Here is a 27,148-nt window from a genome sequence, read left to right as displayed (position 1 = left end):
ATTACGATGGCCTCAGGCGTTCGATGATTCATGCGAATTTCGAAACGTTTCGAAAACAATAAACAATTCAAAATGACAGTTTGAAGTAAAAAAACTGTGAATTAACTTGAATTTTCTGTATCAGAAACGACTTAACCTTTGTTATAATAGTATACGATTAGCAGAAAGAAATTATTGATGCACAATCACGACGCTATAACTGTTTTTCAGATGCTCGATGTAAACAGAACGCCAGCTGTCGACCACAAAAATGCACTCGACATGCAGGCGATCGTGAACACAAAATGAATACAAAATGAACCAAATGAATCATCGCCTAGAGGCCATCGTAATCGCAAGTTACAGAATAAGCACCTAAATGTATTTTTTTCACTCCTCTCCTCTTCTCCATTACATTAATTTACGTTTCCGCATATTTTAATAAAGGTTTTGTTACTAAAAATGTTGAAATTAGCGGTTTTTTCGGTCACTCAGTAATTCACCGTGAGTGGGGGGGCTATTTTTGTCTTTTATTGCCTATTTTAGTCTTTTACCGTTTAAAGTAATTGGAAAGTTAATTAGTTCAAATTTCGGTATAAGTAAAGAATAGGACCCAACTACGCACGGTGAGTTACTGAGTGACCAAAAATCGTTTAATTATACAGTTTTGATTTTATAAGCTTTTCTCATGCATGCGTAGTTTTTTTTTTAACATATATAAGGACGGACGAGCCGTATGTTTATGTATGCGTATTTAGGAAGGGGTTTTGAAAAAGTTACATTTAATCAGTAAAAATCGAGTTTGAAGGTCACTTTAATTTTACCGTTTATTTTTACCATGGATTTATTCATGTTTGCGCATATTATTGTAGGTTTGCTTATTGTAAATTTAAAAATTAGGGGTTTTTAGGCCACTCAGTAACTAACCGTGGTAGTATAGAGAATGTTGTCTTAATTAGGGTCATGTTCCTGTTTGGTTGTAATTAGTGTTAAGTTAGTAATCCGAATATGATTAGCCCTTTCCAAATCAGTCGTTATTGGTAGTAGAATGTTGAGGATTTTCTTTTTTGCACGGCACGGCATAAGCTATATCAGATGATTTTGCGATTGTTGGGCTTTTGCTATCATCTCCTTTTTCTAAAACTTTTCCTTCATTAGCATCGGAATCGTTACAAGTATCTGGTTTTCGATTCGACATGTTAGTACTGTTATGCTCGCCAGCACCAGCGTTTACTGTGCAGTTTCTTAAATTTTTGATGGAACAGCCGTGATAGTTGTTTACTGCTACATATTCGTACGATGGTGGACCATCGACACTGTTACGAGGGAGATCATTGTCACAAATGCTATTGCTGCGGCTGAGGTTTGTACCAGGACCTTCCCTGTTATTAATATAGGACGTACCCCACATTAGAACAGTCTGCCGTGGTGGTTCACAGTGAATTGGTGGCATGGACGTAGGTGATTTAGTAGATAACTTATGCTCATCGGAACTGCAGATATGATCACCATTGTGGATCAGTTGCGGGTGCTCCCTTGGTTGCTCAGTTGTAGGCAACTGCGACATTGAGTGACGATGATGCACTAACCGTTGGTGATGAGATTGGTGAGTAGATTGACGCCCTTGCTGTTCATGGTTTTGGTATTGGTGCTCGTGCTGTTTGCGATGTTCTATAGATTCTTTGGTTCCGCTCTGAACAACAATATTAGCAGCTGATGGTTTCGTGCGGTCAGTTGAACAACACGGATCGACCAGCTCCTCCAACGAATGTACAGGAGATGTATGCTTGCTGAGGTGCGTTTGGCATGATGATTTTACAGTGTGAGAAGGGATGTCGGGCACAAGGTACGGTTCTACGGATAGACTTGACAATTCTTGTTCACTTGGTTCAGCCACCAAACCTGAGCCTGAGTGCGATTGATTTGATTCGTTGCCACCACCGTAGCTTTTGCCGCCTTCATGCCATCGCATGCTGTCCTCTTTAGTGATTCCATAACTGTCGTACGGAATAAGCCCGTTAGTAGATACAAAGGTGGGTGCAGTAGTACTCGTATGATACTCGGGATAGTAGCCACTTACACCTTGCAGCCGATACTGGTGGAATAGATTATCAGGCATCGGATAAAAGTTCGGCGAATGCACTGGCGCCGTCATATAAACGTTATCCGGTCCGGTACCTGCGAAATGGCCTGATGGAGAGTAAACACTATTTATAGTGTTGGTATACGCAGCTGCCGCCACAGCTGCTGCAGCTGCAGCCGTCCCTGGCGGACCACCTGATATGTAGTCAACCACCGAAACAGTAGGTGATACCTATGAAGGCAGAGAAAGACGGAGATCCTCATTACGGATCGCCAGAGCTCGTGATTACACTGAAACTAAAGTACCCTGCATTCATATAACTTGTTATTACTTATGCTTGTTTTACCTGTTCAGCAGCGCATTGGCTATTCATTTTCCGCTTATGACGGCAAGTAGAAAGAAAATCACGTAGTTGTGTTTTATATCGTCGATTAGCACGTTGTTGAGATGTTGTAGGAGAGCTGGGTGAGTTGAGATTGTTTGGACTGATAATTAGCTGATCCGATTCAAAGTAGGTTGACGAAATGCCCGCATCCAGATAGCTAACCTTCGTGTTGATTGAGAAGAAATTGAGATATAATTAATACATTCTTAGTTAGTCAGACAACCTCCGAAAGCCAATCCGAAGGCTTTCGGATACAATTAGTTTATTATTCATTTTATTCATTCGTACTTTAAAATCCATCGTACGTTTTCCAAGTAGATCTCGGCCTTCTTCTTCCATCAGCTGGCGGTGAGTACAAATTACGAAATCCGGTTTCGAGTTTTTATACACCAGTCTGGAGCTTGTCTGTAGCCATTGCCATGCTCCATCTTTTTTCTGATAGCGGTAAGCTATCATACCTGACGCACCTGTCTTAAGCACTAAAAAGATAAGTTAAAGCCCATCGTTTCATTTCCCAGCACGCATGATAAGATGATGTACTTACGTTCCTGATGTGCGCTGGCCACGTATGCCAAATCGTCATAATGTACTAGATCATATCCTCCCATGTTAGCAAGTTCAGAGTCAGAGTATCCAAGTGTATTCTTCCCCCTATAAAACAATGCGTAGATACTTTAAAACGGCAAGATACTGAAATAGGCCCCCACCCCACGGTGAGTTACTGAGTGACCGAACAAAATCTATATTTTTGGAAACCAAAACTACATGAAAATATGCGAAAACGCAAATAAATATATTTGGGAAGGGGGAGGGGTGAAAGAGTTACATTTAATCAGTTAAAAAGCGATATTTTCGGTCACTCAGTAACTCACCGTGATTGGGAGGCCTATTTCAGCCTTTTACAATGTAGTTTATTTCCAAATGGAATATAAGTATTGATTTGTTCCAACTTACTTATGATCCATAGAAACCAACGAAAAGTCCAGCTTATGCTTCGACTTGAACATATTCTCTTTCGGTGGAATCTCCAACAAACTGGGAGGGCCAAAAGGTGTGCAAAATGCAAATAATGCCAACGGGGGATCTTCGTTTTTTTTATTTTGTCCATGCAGGATTTTAACTCTACCACGAATATCCAAACGCTGGATTAGGGAATAGGAAAAAATCAACGAGATAAGAACTATTCTAATTTATGTGCTCTTGAGTCGGGTACCAGGAAGCCGGATGTGTTGTCCAGCAAACATCGGAATCGCACGGTAAAGCTTCGTTCTAACAACTTATCCTTTTCGGGAACAAGGGCTTCCGTAAGTTGAATTCCCGAAAGATCTGCCGGTAAGAAGGAGTTCCACAATAATTGCTTCTGAAGCTCTTCGCGATCTTCGGAGTGAACTAATTCGTAGACCGATTGATGAATAATATCAGACTAAAAATAGCAAAAATACAGAAAAGGTAAATACATTCGTGCTATAATAGTGTGCAGAACTGGAGGATTTATAGTACCTGATGAAATCCTAAGAAGCTCTCAATGGTATGTGTAGCAAAAAATACTTCTCCGTCACATGTTAGTATCATAATAAATCCATTTAGCGCCTATTAGAAATAGAAGTGTGGTTTTCCATGGATAAATTATATATGTTCTAGATATATCAAATTGTAATAGCATGATTGGTAAAAGACTAAACTAATAATTCGTGATAGTTTCTTTTCAGAAAAGTTTGAAAAATATTTCTGAAAAATATAATCGTAATGAATTTGCCGTTTGACGAATTACGTTTAGAAAGATATTTATCAGTCAAGTGTGCTATTAAATAGCAATTACGAGACTAATAAATGGCATAATGAACTCACAAGCTATTGCTTATGCTTATTTTTTAAAACGTTAGGTTACACAGGTTAAAAAAGTTTAAATCGGTTTCAGCTCAACAAACGTGATTTTTTTAAACACGCCTATCAGTTACTAGTGTCTATTTCTTATCTCTAGTGTCATTCTATTAAGCATTGTTAAAGATAATATTAAGGTGCTTATTCTGTAACTTTCGATTACGATGGCCTCAGGCGTTCGATTCATTTGGTTCATTTTGTGTTCATTTGGTGTTCACGATCGCCTGCATGTCGAGTGCATTTTTGTGGTCGACAGCTGGCGTTCTGTTTACATCGAGCATCGAGCATCTGAAAAACAGTTATAGCGTCCTGATTGTGCATCAATAATTTCTTTCTGCTAATCGTATACTATTATTACAAAGGTTAAGTCGTTTTTATACCGAAAAAAACAAGTTAATTAACAGTTTTTTTACTTCAAACTGTCATTTTGAATTGCTTATTGTTTTCGAAACGTTTCGAAATTCGCATGAATCATCGAACGCCTGAGGCCATCGTAATCGAAAGTTACAGAATAAGCACCTAAAATAGCCTATATATAAAATAAATCTCCACATATATTACCTGAAGAAACATTTCGCTATCTAAAACGAAACTGTGGTCATAAGAAGTAAAATCCCGTGCACGGTAGTTTTCATCGGAAACGACGTTTGAAATCATTCCATTTTCGTTTTTTTCTTTGTGCATCACGACTAATAAATAAATGGAAGAAATATGAATGCCAGTATTAGAAAAATAGTTTCAAATAACTTTTGATCCAGCACATTTCAACACCCAGATAGATACAATAGATTATAAATTTATCCAGGTAGCCTCATCGAGATTTTCTTGATTTAAAAAAAAATCGATTGTAGGCATATTTAGGCAAAAGTTTATCCATTCCTTGGTAAAAGACTAAAATAGGCCCCCCCACTCACAGTGAGTTACAGAGTGACCGAAAAAAACACTTTTTAACTGATTAAATGTAACTTTTTCACCCCTCCCCCTTCCTTAACACATTAATTTACGTTTCCGCATATTTTAATAAAGATTTGGTTACTAAAAATGTAGAAATTAGCTATTTTTTCGGTCACTCAGTAGCTCACCGTAAGAGTGGGGGGGGGGAGCTATTTTAGTCTTTTACCCAATAGTTTTGTGTTTTATTCTCCTTTGCTATGCTTATTACATTTTTGAAAAATACCTCCTAGAAACAAGGATATTACAAAAACAGTGGAGCAAGGTACGAAAATCATGCAAAAAAAGTTTATCCACCCTCATGTATTTTATTGTATGGTTTTATACAGTTTTTACTCCAAAATAATCAAACAACCATTTTTCCTCTCAATAAACTAAATCTCCATCTTTAAAGGATTTTAGTTCTTAAGTCCCAAAAACATCTTTTGAGGCCCATTGGAAGGTTTTATCGCCACAAATGATAGAGTTATGGGCCTAAGTTACTAGAAAACTGATTCATTTAAAAATGCTCTATAGAAAGGTTTAGCGGTTGACCTTCAATTCTCGAATTTCAATCATCTTCAAGTTCAAATGAGCTTAATTACTTTATTTTAGTATAATTAGACCAGATAACGTTTGTTATTTGGTCAATGGCAAGAGAAATGATGGTCGGCACCCGATCAAGTATTGCTCTAATTTGCTCTGAACGACTATTACCTTATTAGGTGCTTCTTAGGTCCATAACTCCATTATTTGTGGCGATAAAACCTTCCAATGGGCCTCAAAATATGTGTTTGTGATAAACAAACTAAAATACATTTTTGAAATTTAAAGGAAAAAAGGTTGTTTGATTATTTTGGAGTAAAAACTGTATAACACCATACAATAAAATACATGAGGGTGGATAAACTTTTTTTGCATGCTTTTCGTACCTTGCTCCACTGTTTTTGTAATATCCTTGTTTCTAGGAGGTATTTTTCAACAATGTAATAAGTATAATAAAGAAGAATAAAACACAAAACTCTTGATATGCGATACGCATTTTTAGACTGAGGGTTTCCATGATAAATCAGTCCAAATGTAAGTTGCTTGCAAGGGGTGGATAAACTTTTTTTGCATACTATAGATGATTTTATGCTATGATGGACACCGACTTTGAAAACGTTGGATTTAGAAAACGTGCTTCAAAATTGCGTGCCGCATGGGGCCTTCGAAAATATATAATTTTGTCAGTTTTTCTTCGACCGTTCCAACAAAAGACACAATACTCTTGTAAGGATCAGCATTTATGGGAAAAATATACAACACCAAAAAAATATGAATACCTCAGCTCCCTTAAATAGAATCGGTTATAACTTGTCAATGTGTCATTTACACACTTAGACTAACACTTACCTTGAAAATAGCTCTTTATTCTGAGATAGCTAACAGATAGTCGCAGGATGCTCAAACGATCCAATTTACTAAGTATGTTTTGTTCGAAAGGTAACAAAGAGGCCAAAAGATCTAATTCGGCATTAAGACGTTCTCGGTGCCTTTTAGAAGGATTACTTTTGGTGATACCTTCTTTGGGCGTTGTTTTTATGCTGTAAATATTATAGATAACATTAGTTATTGAAACAATACTGCATATCACAACAAATACAAAAGTCATATCTAGACATATATCGTTTCTTAATTTTCCTTAATAATCCCTATGTTTTATTTTGTTAAATGACTAAATGAATATAAGATACGAAAGCACATGACTTAATTTAGTATGTAGTAGAAACAATTTTCATTTTTTCTATTGGCATATTAAGAAAGGCAGTCTAACTAAAAATGTGTGTAAAGTTTTTCAAAGAATCCATTAGGTGTTTAAAATAGATTTTTCGGTTTTGGCTCAACAAATACCATTTATTTTGAAAAGCAAAATAATAATGACAACAGTCGAAGTAAGATTACTGGTCACCAATTTTTCTTTTTCATGCAATTTTTGAGTTCCATGTCCTCTTTAGAGTTCTTTACTCATCTAATACGCCAACCTTTTGCAATACTTCAATTAATGAGGTGCTGTACAGCAAAACAACTTGCTTAAGCAACCAAACAAATAGTATTCAGAAAGAACAATGGAGCGTCAGAGGGTTAACATTTCGTCTACGTCGACTTCTGATTAGTTCTTCACCGGTTTGCAACATGTGGTCGAGCGTTATCGAGTTAAAAAATCAATTTATCATGTCGGTTATCCCGCTTTTTGCCGATTTTTCTAGCAAGAGCTGGCGTTAAATGAATCAATTATTGACAATAACGTTCTCAATCGATAGTTTCCCAGTTTCCGGAGGTTCTTAGTGTACCACATCCTTAAAAACTGCATCTTCTCATTATTTTGGTGGTCTATTATGCTGACAACTCCGCTTTTAAATCATTCAAGCCAGCATTTTTTTTGTATCAGAGCATATTCATCGTAAGCTAAAAGCAACTAACGATTATTTTCAACAGCCGTTTTCTTCAAATGAAAGAAGGTTTTTTACATTCCACTAAAATGGCATTTTCAGGCACAAAAACTTGACATTTTTACCTCGAAAAAAATATTAAAATTTGTTATGTCTGTTAGGTATTTCGTTATACTTTAAAACTATATAACATATGAGGCTGTGCACCTTCCCCAAAAAAATGGCCCAGCTTTTAACAGAATCGAAAGAATAAAGTTATAAACCTAAAATAAGAGGGTCTTAACCCTCGGTTGGGCACCCGAGTACCCGGGTACCCATTTCAAGTTTCAACGAAAATATGAAAAGATGCCTTCCCGTCAAAATTTTTTATTTTTAACGAAACTCCGGATCCCCAAAGTACAACTCATTTCACACCGATTTCGCTTTTGAATTGTTTTGATATCTCATATTTAAAGGTAATTATGGGCCGATGAAATTAACACCCGCCCAGTGGCACCCGGGTACTCGGGTACCCCATACGTTGGCTATGCACATGGGCTATGTTTATAAACTCAAAACAACACTTTTTATCAACATTTATCAATGTGTTCGTGTTTATTAATTGTTAATTAGGAAAACAACAACATTTTTTTGAAAATTTCATTACGTTTTTCAGCTTTTCAACGAGCAATAGGAGAAAAATAAGCAACATATTTTGATACCTTTTATGTGCAATTTAAATTATGTACAGGGTGCGCCATCAGGATGTTTCCTATTTTAAAGTTGAATAACTCTGTCATTTTTCAACCGATTTTAAAAAATAACCAGTTTTATTTAGGTTATTCTATGCCATTTATTGTGCCATACTCAAAATATGATATCGATCAAATGACCGCCTTCATTCGACATACAAAAAATAGGCTCCTTTCGGGCATTTTACATTGTTTTGACAACATTTAGTGAATTATTTTGGCAATTTCAGCTCTAATATCTGCTCTAAGTTGCTTCATAGTCTTTGTTTTGTTGGCATAAACCTTTTTTTCCAAATAGAACAACAGAAAAAAGCCAACGCCGTCATATGCGGCGAACGAGGATTCACCATCCATTGCTCGACCGCAGCTTTCACTATTGACCGATTTTTTTCAATGTAAAGTGTGACAATTTCTGTCCGCTCTTTTGTCGTGAAGTGATACATTACTAAAATGGCATAGAATGACGTTTCAGAAACTGGCCTACTTGTCCAAATCGGTTGAAAAATGACAGAGTTATTCAACTTTAAAATAGGATACATCCTGATGGCGCACCCTGTATTATTTCTCAAACTGATTAAAAATGGTTCGTGTAGTGTAATTTTCTTAACATATGAGTAAATCATACACTAATCTTCATCAAAAAGGGTTTAGGCGGCATTTTCGTAGACCACAGAGACCAATATACATGGTGCGTTCAGAAAGTAATGAGACTGGATTTTTCCTGACGAAACTGTTTGAGATAAGGTATTGATTTGTTTTACGCCAACCTAGAGGCAGGATTTAGCTATTAAACGCACTTTATTTCATTCGGCTATGACAAACTGAAAGAAAATGGGACGATTTTTCGTGATTCCAGTTTTTAATTGATGTAACATCGTAGAACGTCCCCTTTCTGTGGACCACTGGTACAGCCCGGATCATCGCGGACCTCTTTCCTGGCACAGTGCACCCAAACAGAAATGTATGAAGACTTGATGAATTACTGGCACCAACGGAATGTTTTTCTGTAGGTCCGGATGATCCGCGCCAGACCAATGGTCCATTCTGCGGTGTTACATCATCTAAAAACATGGTTCACGAAAAATCGTCCCATTTTCTTTCAGTTGGTCATAGCCGAACAAAATAAAGTGTGATTGATAGCTAAAACCTTCCTCTACCTTATCGTAAAATATTAAACACGTTATCTCAAACCTTTTTGTCAGAAAAATCAATTCTCATCACTTTCTGAACGCGTCATGTAGCAACTGATCTGATCTCCTAGCTCAATTGTGCCCAATTAACTCAATTGTTTATGCCTCAAAAGTGCCTTATGACAATTCAAAACTAATTTATTCGAAGAATTCAATAATTTCAATAACATATTTGCTGGAAAATTCGATCACTTTACGATCTTATTGCTTGCTTTACGACGTACGCGGTAGAAAATGACCGTACGAAGGGGTACCAATGTGTTGTCTTCATTATTTTTATTGGATTTTGTTGTGATTTTGAAACAAAAACACGTTATTAATACTCTTAAATTAGTTCTAGTACACTATTTTTGGTATAAAACTGATAAAAACAGCGGAACAATAACTTAACTATGCAATACACATAAGTGGGGTACCCGGGTGCCCAACGAAGGGGTAAACGCCGGGTGCCCAATCGAGGGTTAATCGGTAATTTCTGGCCAAAAAAAGGTTCATTTTTGGAGATTTTTTGTGACGCAACCACTCAACTTAATATTTAAAAATAAAAATCGATATTCTTTTGATAGATTATAAGGTTACTCAGGTATCTACATTGAGTTTTTGTTGAATTACCCTTTTTTCGATGTTTGACAGATTTTTGAAGTTGAAAAGGTTATTGAAAACTCGACGGGGCTATCTAGCAAGCAGTGTGCAGATTTAGTGTTAAAAATTTCAAATCGATCGGTTCAGTAGCTTTTACGGTCTTAGGAAAGCGAGTAGTATGGATCCATGCACGATACGCCGGTTTTCAAATTCTATAACTTTGTCAGTTTTGGACCATTATCCAAAAATTTTACGCAATTTTCTTGAAAGGATCAGCATTCAGAGAAAAACGTTAAAAATATGTCACAAAAAAATTAAATACCGTTTCACATTTAAAAATCGATACGATTTTGTTTTTGCGAATAGTGGTAAGGTTATGGGCCTGATGCCGTAACTGTCGATTTTCAGCGACACTGTCACTTAACTTAAAATTTTTGTTACCATGGTTACCATGCCAGTGACACTGTCATAGGACTTACGGCATCAGGCCCTATAAGGTATGGTAAATGTACACATCAATGAAAACAGGTGAAAAACATGAGAGACAATTTAAATTAAATTACGCAAAAAAACTGTACAAACTCATCCAACAGGTTTTGATCTATATTTGCATAATCATTTTATAGAAAAAATCGCATTTTTTATCTTTTGTTAAGAATAAAAGTATTGCAAATTTTCAACCAAATCGAACAAACGCAATAGTAGAAAAGCCAACACCCTGCGTATCGGGAGATTGTCCCAACCCACGCATCAGACAGCTCTGATGCATGGCTTTATAAAAGCGATGCATAGGATATAATCAGACAATTGCAATCAAGACAGCGACAGCAAAGATCAGTAGAATATGGTGCAAATGAACAGTTAAATTTAAGTGTTTTTAAGCGATAGCACAGTGGAATCCTAAAGACGAAATTTAAAGGAATTAAATTAATCATACGCAAAACATAGAATCCAAATCGTAGTTACAGCGTTGTTTATTGCATACTCAATTTTAATTGCCAAAAACATATTTGCTTAAGCGATTCCAGGTTTCAGATAGTTGCGAACAAATGTATATTATTTTAGGCATCTCATTTAAAGTGACATAGTGAACTCGTACACAGTTAACTTTAATAAATATAAGTACAAGAAACAAAGTTTTTCTTACACAACAGTATAAAAGGTAAAAACGCGGATCGCCTATAAGCCGATGCCATAGAAAATGTAAGATAATGTCCCTTAAGGGTTTCCGAGTTTTCATTGTAATCGCTTGGTGATTGCAATTATTTTTGGTCTAAATAAAAGTGGACAATAGACTATCGTTGCCATGTAAATGTGGTTGTAGAATGTTTATTGTTTTTACGACGTCAGATTTTTATATGGATTATTAGTATTATATGTAATAAGTTTTTAAAAGAGACACAATATACACAAACGAATGGTTAGGTATAGCAAGAGCTACTGAAAGTTATCAAAAGACTCATGTTAAAGTGAGGCTCAGGGAATTAACAGGCTAAGAAAAAAAAGTACAGGTGTTCAAAGAATAAAACCATTAGCATTGACCTGTAGCTGAAATTACGTTTACTGACTCGGAAAATGCACCTGCATGCAGACAATGAAATGCAAACTGTAATCATAATGAAGGTCGACTCTCATCGATTTCGCACCAGCAACATATGCACAAAAGCTACGTTTCATTACTGGCATGTACCATGCCATGAAATATAAAACATAGACATAATTTTGGGACATAACATTGCGAATTTGTATGTAAGGTACAATTTTTATGTAAGAGATGCCATCCTCGTCGGTGGGAATGTTAAGCAGCAATGAATTCATTTTTATTGTTATCGCCTTCTACGTTTAAGTTAAACAATTAATGTCGTCATCATATGTACCTGTATCTTTTACCATAGATTGCTGGATATATTCCGTCCGAAAAAAGGCCTCACGATATCATATGTCTATATTCCCTGTTGAGGCACTTTTGCACATTTGCCTCTATAAAAAGAATGGTCCAAACCATGATTCAAATTCTATTATATACCTATCCCCTGCTGTTATTTCTAAAGTAAACGGCGTTTAATAAGTTTCGAGAGATGAATTTCATACAAAAAATCGTGTGGATCGGTGTGGATACTTCATAGCTCCTGCTGCCTGATTCCAGTATCTTTATTACAGGTCAGGTCGTTGTTTACCCATGAACTCCTACGTATGTGCTTTTATGGTTCACAAACGATTCCTGGTGTAGAATAGTTCCGTAGGTATTATTGCCCATGAAACCACAAATAAGAAAAACATTAGTGTTCCTGGAGTGTCTTTTATTCTTTTTCATTTAGGGTCCTGCTACACGCGCCCTTTAACATGTTAGTTTCCCCTTTTCTGCAATTCATTCACTTTCGTCTGTCGCAGATTACTGACCAATTTGGAGGATAGGTATCCTTGATTCTCCTTTTCCTGGAAAGGGGCCCGTAGTAACCACAACAGTGGTAGTTCATGTATCTCGTTGATGGACGGTGCATTGTGGCATGGTCGATAGACAACGAAACAAAAACTGAGGTCACCCAAAACAAAGGTTATGACTCACGCGTTTTTAATATGCTATCCAGTCCCTTGTTTCAAGCGCTGACCGATCGGCAGGAAGCATATGTTCCTGCAATGCCTCAGTTCACATCGAGAAATTAACTGTTTTTGAGGTGCTATGCTTTTTCCCTTTTTACTTTGCCATCCATATGTTTTGTGAGCCCCCGTCTGTTATTCTCCCTCCAGAATTGATTACGACTGGTGGCAACACCGGCAGGTTCAAAGCTAAGTGCAGGTAACAGTCGCGTGGAGAATGACCCTATCCTGCCCAACTGGAACTATATCACTATATCATCAATGGATCGTAAGAGACAAGATATTCCGAAATAGGACCAAATGTAATTGGTTGAATTAATATTCTTTGGTGAATATAACAAAACGACTTCGATCTTTCGTATCAATTGCCAAAGTCGACGAAATTATCCAGCTCATTCATTGAAGCCATTGGTGAGATGATTAATTAAATTGGAGAAACATGTTGATTTAAAACAACTGTTTGCAGATGGACTTGTATAGATAATTGAGGAAACTTATTAACACACTGTTGTGAAATACTGCAACACTGTACTTATTCCTTTCTAAATATACATTTGGTATTGCTGTTAAAAATTAAGAGTTTAAAAAACATTTAAGACCTCGCACCGCCGCAATACCAAAATGTCTAATTCATTCAGTTATTTACTGATTATTTGTGTAATATTCTTCGCTGATGTACATAATATTGAAGTTAAATTGAATCTTTTATCGTTTCAGCTGTTTTTTCAGATTTGTTCATGTTGATTTCTGCTATAGGGATGATGGGAAATGTAATTGTAATCGTTTGGAATGATTTTAAGCTTTTTCATTAAAACAGTTGTAATTAACATAGATGATGAAATGCCATTGCCATGCCTTACCAGAAATACAACAAAATACAAGTACCAGTTTTACAATGTGTTATAAATGATGGTGTCCTCGAAATGAATGCTTCGAAAACAGATTTCATGAATGTGTGTAATTCATGAACAAATATTGAAAATTGACGATTTTTTGTAAGTACCAGTTAGGAGATATTGAACGAGTTAGAGATAAGCGATTCCCTAAAAACATTTTACAAAGAGTTCATGAATGATGCTTTGTCATACCGGGTTATGTTTCACATATCTGCACACAAATCATTTGTTTCGGTAAGATTAGCTTTAAATGACCTCAATCATTTGTTTCAAAGTGAATGTGAACGCTCTTTTAATTATAGCATTTCCACTTTGCTTGTTTTGCATGTCTGCACTGTAGAAAGGAATTTATGTTAACGAGGTAATCTTTTTTCTTTAAATCAAAACCACAAACCAGCATACACGGTGGAGGCAGCAATCAGCAAAAAAAAACAAATTATTAAGAATCTGCGACCAATGGAATCGGCATTGGCTGAGGCGATGAAGTGCATAAAGAACTGCAAGCAGCATGAAGCATATTGAGGTTCGATTTTTAAGATGTATGCAAAAGAAAAAAAATGCAAACGAAGGCCAAGAGTGAAAACAACCGAAAGCTATAAGAGGTGAGGATAAGAGATTTAAACAAACAACATAACTTCTGCAGTACGACGATATCCCGGTGAGGTAATGATAAACGGGTTTGTTTTAGCTAAAACAGTTTGTTTGTTCTGTGTAAATTGCTATAGGGAATTCACATGCATTCTGGCAGGGTATATGAGCCATGGTTAAATGTGTCATAAAAAGATACAGATGAAGAGACGAAAGAACGTTAGTCATAAGTTTATAAGTCATACGTCTCTATAATAAATTTAAAAAAAGATACAGATGTTTATTTTATCTCTCTCCGTGAGAGCATGGTTATGCTAACACAAAAACATCTTTTGGTAACGCTTGTGCCATCCTTTAACCCTGCTTTTACCTTAAAAAAAACTCACTAATTTTATCTTCGTTGACTATTTCATCCACGGTGTATTTTGTATGGAAATGGCTATGTAAACGATTGAGTTTGGAATGTCTTGCGTTTATAAACAAAAGATATTGAATTATTTAGCTATATTTTGGTTTTAAATTTGTATTAGAAACTATAAACATGTTATTTTATTGTAATATTGGTCCACAATCCAACATACACAAACGAATTTGGACGCGAAAAAAGACGTTGTATATAAAAATGAGACATTATTCAGTCTGTGTTGTTTCATTCTGGTGCTTAGACGTACATGTTTGACGTGATGTGTGATTGAAACGAGTTAGACAGCAATTTACTGGAAGAAAATTATTGAATTCCGCCTTATATTCATACACTCAGAAAAAAAGTAATACTGGAACTGCATATGATTCGGGTGACGAAATTGAGTGTTTCAATGACAAATGTAATGTAACGATCACCAATACTTCAGCTTTATCGGATGAATTACTGACAATCATTTGATCATCACCTTCACCAGCTCGTCAACCAGACTATCTCGCCCGGCTAATCACTTTCATCGACTAAAGCGTGGACCCTAATAGTTGTTTCTAACTAAAGCATCCATCAAATAAATAAACGTGATCTAATGGTGTCAAAGATATTGAGATTCAAATGGTAGCATAAATTAACGAACAATTTCATTTGGCTGTTTTCGGTGGCCGGATAATTGAATGAGCTTACTAATCGGTAATCGAGGGTGATATAGTCGTCTTCATGTTCCCATTATGAACATGACGGTTTCATATACAGTAAAAGTTATATCATCTGATTATTCATGTTATGTAAACATTGTTGTCTATTGTCTTCCTTGAGTATACCATCTATTAAGCTATGATTGATTAAATGCTCTAAATTAGGAAGAGGAGAAAAGGGCAAATTCCAAGCGAAACAACACGGCGAGGTTCTCACGGCGAGACATGAAGAGTCATAACCGGTTCGTTCAATCGATCCACGAAACCAGGTAATGATAAGGATGTGTGTAAAGCACCACCAAAAGTTTCACTGAGCGCGATCGCAGAGTGTTCTTGAGGAAAAATAGTGTTCTTGATGTTTTGTCGATAAAATCTTAAAATCGACGCATGCGCAGTCGATGAACTTCATTGAGTTCAATGGGCGTAGTCTTGCAATCATTATAAACAATACATTTTTAAGCAAAGGAAATATATATTAATATGAATATATAAATGTATATAAATATTATGCCAGTAAAATAAATAAAATGTACCAAAAATGCTCGCTCGAATTTTTGTAGTAGTGCAAAACAGTGTTTCTGCCACTTATCCACAGCCTCAGCCGATCGACAGATGAGCAAGGGTTACATGAGAATTTGCATACCTGGCTATCAATTTAAAAGTCGGAATCACTCCCTACACCTCCAATAGGGCAAGAAGAACCAATAATTGGTGGTGTTGTTGATTTTAGTGTTTTTGGCGCATACATTTGAGGTTTGGTTAAAATCTTACTTTATTGAACGAAAAAAACCCTAAACTCGTTATGATGGATGTAACACTCGTAATTTTATCGAGAATAAGAACTCCAACGCTCATACCTGCAACAACAACCGTCCTAGATATCAATTTCTACAAGCAAATATGCAGGCTTACCTCTTTCCATTTCGACGTCGCCGTTTAGTGGCATAGACTGTTCCAAGCTGGCTCATTTTCATTCCCTTTCTCACAATACAATAATACACAACAGACCTTCAATGTATGTTGCTTCAAACAAAATCACATTCGATGATCTTGTCTGTTTGTTTTGCAGTCAATTGAACGGTGTTCTTTAACTTGAAAATATATTATTTTGGATAAGTTTAATAAGTGATAACGTGTGCATTAGTCGAGGTTATAAATATATACTTTTATATACGAGGTTAGTTTTCTTCGTAACTATGAAACACTTGTGGAACAAACGTATAAAAGGTGATACAATAGGAACTCACGCGATTCCTTTTTAATTAAGGCAAAACACGACCAAGACCACGGAACAAAATGCTGCAGCGGGATACCAGTATCGCGTTTTCGTTACACTATAGTGAAACTATAGATTGCACCGAAAGGTATACGAAAACCCATTCTAGCAGGGTAATCAGCAAGATGATCCATGTGAACTGTGCACGTTATATATAGACACAGAAAATTTATTCGCTTCATATATACAGCAACGTTTCGAAACGTTGTCACGCAATCCACAAAACTCTCGATCGGCACGCAACCGTTGTTGCGGTGTTTGCTAATGGATGAGAGAAGTAATTTTTTTCTCCAATCCCATCATCAAATGATCCAGCAGGCTTTATATGATATGTTTTACCACAATCTATCTGGAGGACACATAGATAATTTATTTTCATAAAACACATCCAACTACTACATCTTGTTCAAAAAAATGTTACTCCAAACATTCATTACTATTCCACATTGCACTATTAAAGCCATGTTTCCAACCACCTGGAGGATTTGCGCGTTAATGTATTTATTAACTTTATGATCATACACTCGAGCTTTTTAACTAAGTTGTAACACTCCAATAGAATTTTATTTATGCACCGTACGAAATTATAAGTAACTGAGCACAAGGATCGAAAAACACGTCGTGCTTTCCGTTGCGCGGCACGTTTCCATGTGATAGCAAATTCAAATCTCGTGGAATGGAAACTTCCAAAGACCGGGAATTTGAAAAGGGGGTAGATTACTCCGTTGCGAATCGTTCTGCTGTGGTCCCACTGAGTTTGGATTTTTCTACAAAACAAAGATAGGTTTCTCTAACAGCTTCAAGTTAAGATTGCGTCGCAAACTTATTTGTTTATCATGTATACGTATCATGTATACGTTAAATAAATCATTAAATTTATCCCTCTTACCACAAATTTCATCACATCTTTCAGATTAAGGCCACCTCGCATAACCCGTGCCACCCTGTGCCACCATTGCTCGAATCTCGAAAATTTCGAGCGGTTTTCAGGGGGAAAGCTGAGCGCTGATTGGTGGTTTATTTTTTTTGGGAGGGGCTTGTTCGAGCTCGCATGCATTTAACGTGTCTATTAGCTTGAGTTTTATGTTGAGAGCATGCCGAAGATGCTACTTGTAGAAGATACTGTCCAAAATAAGAATAGTAAAAATAATTAATTAGCCAGTCCACGGTTAACTCATAACAAATCCCCCATTTGAGCAATGTGCAGGCAATGAATGTTATCTTCGTTAAAACAACCATGAAATGGTCGCGCTAGATCCGATATCATGTGTTAAAGATCGGTGCCAATTGAATTCTTGTTGCTAACTGGATAGCTATGCTCTCCATTTCCAAACTTATCATTCGTTTGGCGGAAAAGCCTTGAATGCTGGAAATGCAATGATTTGTGTCTTTGCACTTTGCATTCAGACTTTACCAATCCTGCTGAGAGGCATAAACACGCAAATTGTGCCACATAGTCAACGAACTTAGTTTTGGCGCCTTTTTTATAAGTTGCGGTCGATATACTGCTCTCTTCTTACATCTCTCTCTCTCTCTCTCTCTCTCTCTCTCTCTCTCTCTATCTCTCTATCTCTCTATCTCTCTATCTCTCTCTCAAATTGGGATTAAACTACTATAGAAGGACCAAAAATCAACTATTGATTTAAGCGCTAGACGCTCAACTTTATTTGTCAATACTTGCATACAAGTTGATTGACACCAATATATTTATCATGTGTGAGCTACATTGAAGCTTGTGTCAAAAAAGTTGAAGATTTTCAGCCAGCTGAAAACATATTGTGGAGGCTGAATATTGGCGTCGGCTGCGTGCCACAGTGAGGAACACGATGCGCCTGTGGCCCTGATTGATGGAACATTAAGGATTAGTCCAATGTTGTTAAAATACGAGGAATAAAAATAAAACGACGATTTGACGCAATTTTTGCATTAAAAACATTCACAAATAAAGTTGAGCGTCTATGGGTCGCTTAAAGCCTTCAATTTGTTGGCAAAAACCTTATTTTTCAAACAGACCCACAGAAAAAAGCCCAGCGCCGTGCTATGCGGCGAAGGAGGAAACCACCATTTACTTACCATCCATTGCACGATCGTAGTTTCACTGTTGACCGATTTTTTTCAATGTAACGTGTGACAATTTCAGTCCGCTGTTTTTAACGTGAAGTGATCCATTATAAAAGTCGCATAGACTGAAGAAACTGTCATATTTGTCAAAATCGGCTGAAAAATGACAGAGTTATTCAACATTAAAATAGAATGCATCGTGATGGCGCACTCTGTATATTTTACTGTAGAAAGTATTAAGCATTACAGTTCAAAGTAGAATCTAACGGATTGCCGATAGTTTTAAACGTCAATCAAAAATACATTAAATTATAATTTAGGACCTCAAACGAAAAATCGAACATTGTCTTTCTGCTCTTCTCGGAGACTCAAGTCCGAAAATCCAATCATTTCTGTGAATGATTGACAGCACGAATAATCATCTCAACCGAAATGGGAAATTAATTTTATAATTGCATCGATTATCTTGATACCTGCATCTGTATCTATCTGCAGGCTAATCGCTCTGAATCGACATTGTTTGAATTCTGTTGTTTGAATGCTTTAAAATATAAAATCTATTTTATAAATTTTTAATTATTATTAAATTAAGTATGATGTACAGAGACAGCAACGATGTGTACATAGTTTTTTATGTAAGTTTTTTAGAAAACGAATTTTAGTCGAGTTTCTACGAGGTCGAGTAAATTGAGTAAATTATTATTATTATAAGTTTTGTTGCTGATGTATTTATCTATAAAAGAATCCAATTGTTGTAATATTAGCATGAATGATATTTTTCATAAATAAATATGGTATACGAAAACTATAAAAATAAATGTTTCATTTTTATGAAACTTTAGGCAATATCCAGCTATTTTTAAATTCTTTTTCTTTGTGAGGGTTCACAATTCCGAAATACATCCGAAATCATCATCTACAGGGTGAGGCAAAAAAACTGCAACACATTTAAAACGCCATATATTTTTCATTTTTGTTTGGAATTTTTTGAGTAAAACCAAAAAATGTCGGGAATTTCATAAACTTTCAGAATCAGTTCAGTTTTTTATGGTATGTTACTGTTTGGGTGAATTATGATCTTGAGACGGTAGAAGAAACCATCGCTCGTTGCCCGCAGAGTGCTTTGTGGTATTTTGGCTCATTCTTGGAGAAGCGTTTGCTAAAGCTGGTCAAAACTATGTCATTTTTTAGGTCTAACCTTGGCCTTCAAAATACCGCAAACGGAGAAGTCCTGCGCTTTTTGCGCCCATAGATATTGACAGCCAATGAGACATGGAAATGAAGTGTGAAATGTTTCTTTACGCTAATTTCATGTCTCGGTTGCTTTGAGGGAAGGTACAGAGTCCTTTTAGAATCTCTAGGGACTTCGCATGAATTGTTTGCATTTCTAGGACTGCAATGAACCTTTTAATAGCTTTAGAAACATTAATTTGTTGATTTATATCGGATCCACCGAACGAAAATGTGCGAATAATGTGAAAAATTGCGTGTTATCGCATCTCAACCCATTATCAACCCGGTTTATGCGTCGTGGTGGCCAGCCGAGAGTGTAAATTATCAGCTGACTTTCCTGGAAACTAAATCCCATATTTTTTTTCGTTTGAAAACTACAGGATAACGAATGGTTTCTCATCAAAGAAAACAAAGTTCAGAATTTCATCACTTGCGGCCAAGCGAAGCAAGGTCTCTTCACGGTCTCAAGACCATAATTCCTCCAAAAAGTAACATACCGTAAAAAAAATAACTGATTCTGAAAGTTTATGAAATTCCCAACATTTTTTGGTTTTATTCAATAAAATCCTAACAAAAATGAAAAATATATGGCGTTTTAACTGTGTCGCAGTTTTTTTGCCTCACCCTGTACAGTTTCAACACAATAACATTAAAATATAAAACAATTACATATATTATATTATAAATATATGATAACCTATTAATTGAAATTACTTCCTTTTTCCTAATTGAAGCCATCCTCAACACAATTGTAAGCAGATGGTAAACAAAACGAGACTCGTAATGCTGTGCTCATAGTTTCAGTTGCTGCGTTGTTTTCATGTGTATTCCTGCCTTTAGAAGATAACGCGAGAATTCCTCGTTAATTGATAAAAAAGAATCTGAGCGAAAGTTTCTCAACGTTCGATAAGAAAAATGGGTAAAAAGCCGGCGATACATGAAGCGTAAACTCTCGTATAAACTCAGAATGTAATGCCAAAAAGTTTACGCTTCGTGTGGCAGGCATAATCGCATAAAAGTTTATACCGAAACGTCAACTGCAATTACATTCGTGCACCTGCAATTACACTATGCTATTACATCAATTACACGTGTTTTTGGCCACAAAAAATATAAATCGACGAGATAAGTTGATTTCTGAACATTTTCTTTAATATTTTAAGATGTTTTTACTGTATATTAGCGATTGAAGAACATTGAATCCATCATAACGCTACGCTTCATGTTGGTGCTAAGTTTACGCTTGCTTTTACACACGGATTTACGCTCCGCGGGCCTATAATCTTTTTGACATAAGTATAATCTTTTTGGCATTACATTCTGAGTTTATACGAGAGTTTACGCTTCGTGTATTCCGGCCTAAAGACTAAAAAAGGGGCCCCACTCACGGTGAGTTACTGAGAGACCGAAAAAACCGCTTTTTAACTGATTAAATGTAACTTTTTCACCCCTCCCCCCTTCCCTAATACATTAATTAACGTTACCGCATATTTTAATGTACAGTTGTGTTCAAAATAATAGCAGTGGCTGGTTCAAAAGCTAAAAAGTAACATAAAATGATAATTCATGCATTGATTCGAAATCTGTTTGTTGTGTATACAAAAAGGAACAAAACTAAATAAGAATGCATAGTTTACTTTTTAAAATCAGCCCATTACTAAGGGCAATTTTAAAATAACTAAAAAAGTAGCTGTTAAAAAAAATAGCAGTGTTTCACCATTCCTAGTATTTTCACTCGAGAATATCAAATTTTAAAAGAAAAAAAGGTTCCGTGGTACTGATATTGTTTTTTCCACTTCAATACTTTGTAGAATAGCCTTTATTCTTGATTACAGAGGCGCATCGCTTAGGCATAGAGCTTCCAAGTCTTTGACATCGAGGGACAGGGATCGCAGCCCACGAGTTACGAATTACTGACCAAAACTCTTCCATTTTCATCGGCTTTGCTTCCGAAACAGCACATTTGACATCTACCCATAGATTCCCAATGGATCAGGATTCCCAATGGAATGGAATGGAGATCAGGAGACGGCGCTGGCCATTCCATAACCTCGATGTTCTTCGGCTGAATTAACGCTTGTACGCGTTTACTAGTATGTTTAGGATCATTATCCTGTTGAAATAATAATTTTAATGGCATTTCGTCTTCACCATAAGGAAACATGACCTAGACAAGTATTCTGATGTATGCATGATGGTCTATGATGCCTGGTATACGATAAAATGGCATCCAGGCAATATAGCAGGAAAAACATCCCCATACTATTATATTGGCTCCCTCATGTTTTAATGTCCTTTCCGTATACTGTGGTCGAAATTCTGAGGCAAATGGACGTCTTACGTACTAACGACGGTATTTTGATCCAAACAACACTATTTTGGATTCGTCAGATCACAAAACATTGCGTAATTTTTCCTTGGACCAGTCGACGTGGATTTTTGAAAACTTAAGACGGTTTGCAACATGTCGATTCGTCAACAAGGGTACTTTACGGGGACTTCGTGCGTACAGATTAGCTTCTATTAATCGTCCCCTGACTGCTACTGTGTTCGCAGACAAGTCCAATGCATCCCTAATCCTGTTGGAAGTGATTGTTGGATCTCTCCTCGACATGTACACTATCTTTCAGCCAGTCTCCTGAGACTTGCATCGCTGCCGGCACTAGTTTTTGCCTCCACTTTCCATTTTAAATCATTGCTGATCATTTTGGCAAAGCATCCCAGTAGTTCTTGAACCTGCAAGTACGATTTTTCTTACTTTTCCATATTTTTAAAATAAAATTCCGATTCTCATCAGATCAATGGTTAGAGGGTCCCATTTTACTGCTGTAAAAATAAAAAAGTCTTGCCTTTCGTTAATTTTTTGCTTTTTACATATTAACCGATTGATGGAAAAGCAAAACGTGCAAAGAATTTTGTTTTTAAACACAAAATAACAATGAAAATAACTTAGAACCACTGACCACTGCTATTATTTTGAACAGTAAAAAACAGACGTTGCAGCAGTTTTTCGCAAAAATATCAGCAAGTTATGATATTCTTGGTGCAAGTAGTATGTCTATCTTATCAGTGATCCCACCACTACACATCCACATGATTGATTGATAAAATAGACAACGCATACTTGAATAATGATCATTTCTTTACTGGGTGGTTCGGCACTGCTATTATTTTGAACACAACTGTAAGTTTGTTTACTAAAAATATAGAAATAAGCGATTTTTTCGGTCATTCAGTAGGTCACCGTGAGTGGGGGGGCCTATTTAGTCTTTTACCCACTTTTTATCTGACTAAGTGTAACTTTTTCACCCCTCCTCCCTTCCTTAATACATTAATTTACGTTTCCGCATATTTTTATAAAGATTTAGTTACCAAAAATGTTGAAATTAGCGATTTTTTCGGTCACTCAGTAGCTCATCGTGAGTGGGAGGATCTATTTTAGTCTTTTACCCAAAAAAGAATGAGAAGAGCAACTCTTATACGCTGGGCGAGCTTGTGTTCTCTGATGAAAAGCTGGAACAAAGTTGTCCAAGTAAAAAAAATAGAAAGAACATACCCAGGTTTTCAAAATGCAACTACAAACGATCAGTTTCTGGGGGGATATTTGCACGCACGGCAAATACCCTTCATTTTAATTAAAAAAGGCGTTACAATTAACTCAACGTATTGTAAAACAGATGTTTTATAGAAAACTAGTCGTTCCCGGCAAACTTCGTTCTGCCACTCGGAGAGTCGAGTATATTTAAGATGTTGAATGTATAATAATAAATGCAACATAAAAACGGAAACGGGATTGTAATGTAATTTTTAAAATTCGGAAGTTTTTTGGTACTCTATATTTTTTGTTTTTTGTCTGGTGCATAAGTGTATCAGTTTTTTTTTAGTTTTGGATGTGCTTTATAACATTATTAGACCCGGGACAGTTGCCGTAATGTAACGAATACAATAATTCCAGTGGGTGGATTAACGTTGGTAGTTTGATTTGTCCACTTACGTAACGCAATCCGGAAGATGCGCAATGAATTTTTGGTGCATTGCTATGTTAACACACCTTATCCATCTTCCCTATTACAACACACGATATTTCATGGTCGGGGTTATGGTCATTGTAGAACCATATAGGAATGCGGTACGAAGTAATTGAACAACGGGAGGATTCGTTTTTTGTCCATGTACGATCCTGATCACGATTGGGTTGTAGCCTTCGTCTTTCGGTCTGGTTTCTACGGATTAGTGCCAGTCTTTTTGAATTTCGATTGCGCACTCCTTTACTTGATCTTCTGATTGAAGGCATTTTTTCTGTCTAAGAAATTAATCAACTAAAATCAAATAATTTTCTTTTTACCACAAATAGTTCTTGATACAAACCAAAATAATTACAAAACTTGAATCACTTGGCGAATCATCGTTGGTTTGCTCAAACCAATCGCTCTTTGGTCTGATGGAAGTAAAGAATAATAACGAATTTTGTGACCACTATAGAAAGTACCACAGTAGGCGACGATGATCAAATTAGAGCAAAAATATCATATTCAACGCAGTGGGCATTGGAGCTGAAATGTTGCCATCTAATGTTTTGAAATAATATCGAATCAAGTAGGCTGTGAGGTGGAAATCCGGTGCAAAATTAAGTTCCAACTTGCCCTAAAAGGACAGAACTTACTCAAAATTTTCTTCCGTATAAACCTTCCGTAGAGAAAGACGAATTCATTGGTCCAAGAATGAGTGAAATCGGCCCATCGGTTCTCACGTGATGTGCGTTCGAAAGTTCGAGTTTGATTTTTATATATATAGATGTTGAATTCTAGATTGGAAAAATTATGCGGGGACGACAATTATGTGTTCCAGCAAAATAGAGCGCTCTCGAAGGAGTGATTTTGGTTCAAAACTGGTCTGGTGCAAGGACAATTTAACCAGATTTGTAGCGAAGAATGAATGGCTTTCCATCTTACCATACTTTTTTGTTTGGTCTCACAATTATTGAAACTAAATTAACATAAATTATCTAATTTGATTCAGCTCAACGTGAGTGGTGAAGCTCAACGTGAGTGGTGGGGTCCTATTCTTTACTTTTACCGAAATTTTAACTAATTAACTTTCCAAATATCTTACAAATAAAAACAAGTGTGTATTTTTGTATGTTCGCGCATCACGCAAAATCTACCGGGCAGATCTTCGCCAAACTTGGCACAAAGATAGCTTATCACCCCAAATCATCACATCGGGGGTCTTTTTCCCAGAATTCACCTCTCTTCAACCCCCCCCCCCCCCCCCCCAATTCCAATATGTTAGGAAAATGCATAACTCTACACGTTTTCAAGCAAATTTCTCCAAAACTCATACAAGTTGTTGGTTGATTTAGAAACCATGTGACAAAATTTGGTGCTTGCCAGACAAGGGGGAGGGGGGCCTCCATACACCTCTGTTTCTTCAAATCAGTTCTAGGGCAATCTGGGTGTCATTTCCAATGTTTTTGGGGTCTCTAAATTGATTGGTTACATCGAAGCGGAATTTACTCCATTCTTTCACCCTCCGCTCTCCTCCATGCCTCCCTATTCAAAGCAGGGAGATGGTAATATTAAATCAACCACTTGGTTTTAAATTCTTTTACGGTAATTTAAGCCAAATTTGATCCAAAAACCAAAGAATGAGAGAGAGATTGAGAGAGAACGGAGAAAGAGAACCGTTTCAGTTGCTAGGATAATACGATTTACAGATATTGTCGAAAAGGTATTTTTTCCGAAAGGAATTGCCCATTCCCATTAAATAGGACTTGAAATTATCATTATGAAATTACATTATGAAATTGATCATTATGAAATTACACTATTTCAAGTTAAAAAAAAATTAAATTGGGTTCTAGATCAGCACCATTAGGTTTGTTGGCAATATTCCCCGTGTAGCAGTCACAAAAAGTTATCCCTGGTGGCAGGACTGCTCGATCGGTGATCTACCGGAACAACCACTTGCTGATAACAGCGACCAATGCCTAGCTAGACGAGATGTATTAGTGATCGAACATCCGCATGCAGGATGTTTAAAGAGCAGTATGTCTCAGGAAAACCTCGGAAAACTTATGGGATGTCTTACCCCGGGATCTTTGATGACGAGCTGATGGCCGATGAGTAGTAAAAAATAACTATATCAGAAGATATTCATCATTATGGGCCCTATTGCGTGTGTCTTGTCTTGAAAACAAGACTGCTGTAACTGGTGCCCGAAACTGGTGAAAAAACTCAGCATGAACTGTATGAACCATGAATGAAATATCAAAGGCAACTGCGACGAAAATATGAAAAATGGGTACCAAAAACGACACAACTCAACTGGTGACTAGAGTGAAGTCCACTGTGATCAAATTTATCCTTTTTTTATTTGCAAATAAAGCCTAGCTGGATTTGGACACCTCTTCTCCGGTGATAACAGTTATCAGGGACACTTGCCAAACAGATCCAGGCGGCTCTATCTAGGCGGAGTGATCACTGAAAGTAGAGGGTTCTGCGAACAACTAAGCGGACTTGAGTCGCAAACGCGCTAGTCACCAGGAGTTGAGATTTTCCAATCTTTTACAGTTTCTGTAACGATTTGTGCATTTTTGAGCAATTTTTCGCCGGCGACCCGGACACAAATAAATCCAAAAATTCAGGGAAAAAAACTGTTTCCACACGTCTGCTCGCTAAGTTCAAGAAATCATTTGGATTTGTTTGTTTAGCTGCAGAAATCGCGACAAGCATCTCCAATTTGAGTCTCATTTCACAGACTCGCAGTCTGGTACCAAAAGGTACACGACTGTAAAGTGAGGCTCGGTAGAGTTTTGGTCGATTTTTTCCGTTTCATCAAAGTCACCAGTGATAGCTAACGATGTTGGTTTTTGGTGGTGTTAGTGATTTTTATGGTCGTATTAGGAACTGTTGTGTATTCGGACTCACAAAAAATTACCGGTTCATTCACTAATTCAAAACATGATTGCTGAGTTTTTTCATCAGCTGTAAAGCAGTCTTGTTTTCAAGACAAGACACTCGCAATAGGGCCCTATAGTCAGTTAAAAAGCGGTTTTTTCGGTCACTCAGTAGCTCACCGTGAGTGGGGGGCCTATTTTAGTCTTTTACCCGTTTGAATCATGCCGAGAAAAACACACGAATCACGATTTTGTAGTTTAAAAAACAGAAAAAATTGAAGTATGATTTGAT

The 27,148-nt window shown here is 36.6% G+C and overlaps 2 protein-coding genes across 6 annotated transcripts in view; both read right to left on the bottom strand.

Annotated features, from left to right (window-relative positions):
* Positions 1-17,269, bottom strand: LOC126571541 (uncharacterized). The gene is made up of 11 exons (XM_050230136.1): positions 17,187-17,269; positions 16,301-16,479; positions 6,654-6,844; positions 4,890-5,017; positions 3,948-4,037; positions 3,661-3,870; positions 3,402-3,589; positions 2,992-3,098; positions 2,736-2,926; positions 2,409-2,609; positions 1-2,293 (listed from the first exon to the last, which is right to left on the bottom strand). The coding sequence occupies exons 2-11, from the start codon at positions 16,360-16,362 to the stop codon at positions 1,007-1,009; spliced, it is 2,655 nt and encodes an 884-aa protein (XP_050086093.1). The 5' UTR covers positions 16,363-16,479; positions 17,187-17,269; the 3' UTR covers positions 1-1,006.
* A 9,868-nt stretch (positions 17,270-27,137) lies between these two features.
* LOC126571544 (kinesin light chain) overlaps positions 27,138-27,148 on the bottom strand; it is a 2,877-nt gene continuing 2,866 nt past the window's right edge. For all 5 annotated transcript variants that reach the window (XM_050230143.1, XM_050230146.1, XM_050230147.1 and 2 more), the window contains one exon: positions 27,138-27,148. This exon is cut by the window's right edge and continues 578 nt beyond it. The gene's annotated coding sequence lies outside the window, so the exon portion shown is untranslated.

This window comes from Anopheles aquasalis, chromosome 2 (assembly GCF_943734665.1).
Source record: "Anopheles aquasalis chromosome 2, idAnoAquaMG_Q_19, whole genome shotgun sequence".
Classification (NCBI taxonomy): domain Eukaryota; kingdom Metazoa; phylum Arthropoda; class Insecta; order Diptera; family Culicidae; genus Anopheles; species Anopheles aquasalis.
Note: the sequence above shows the minus strand (reverse complement) of the source record. Positions and strands in the feature narration are given on the sequence as shown.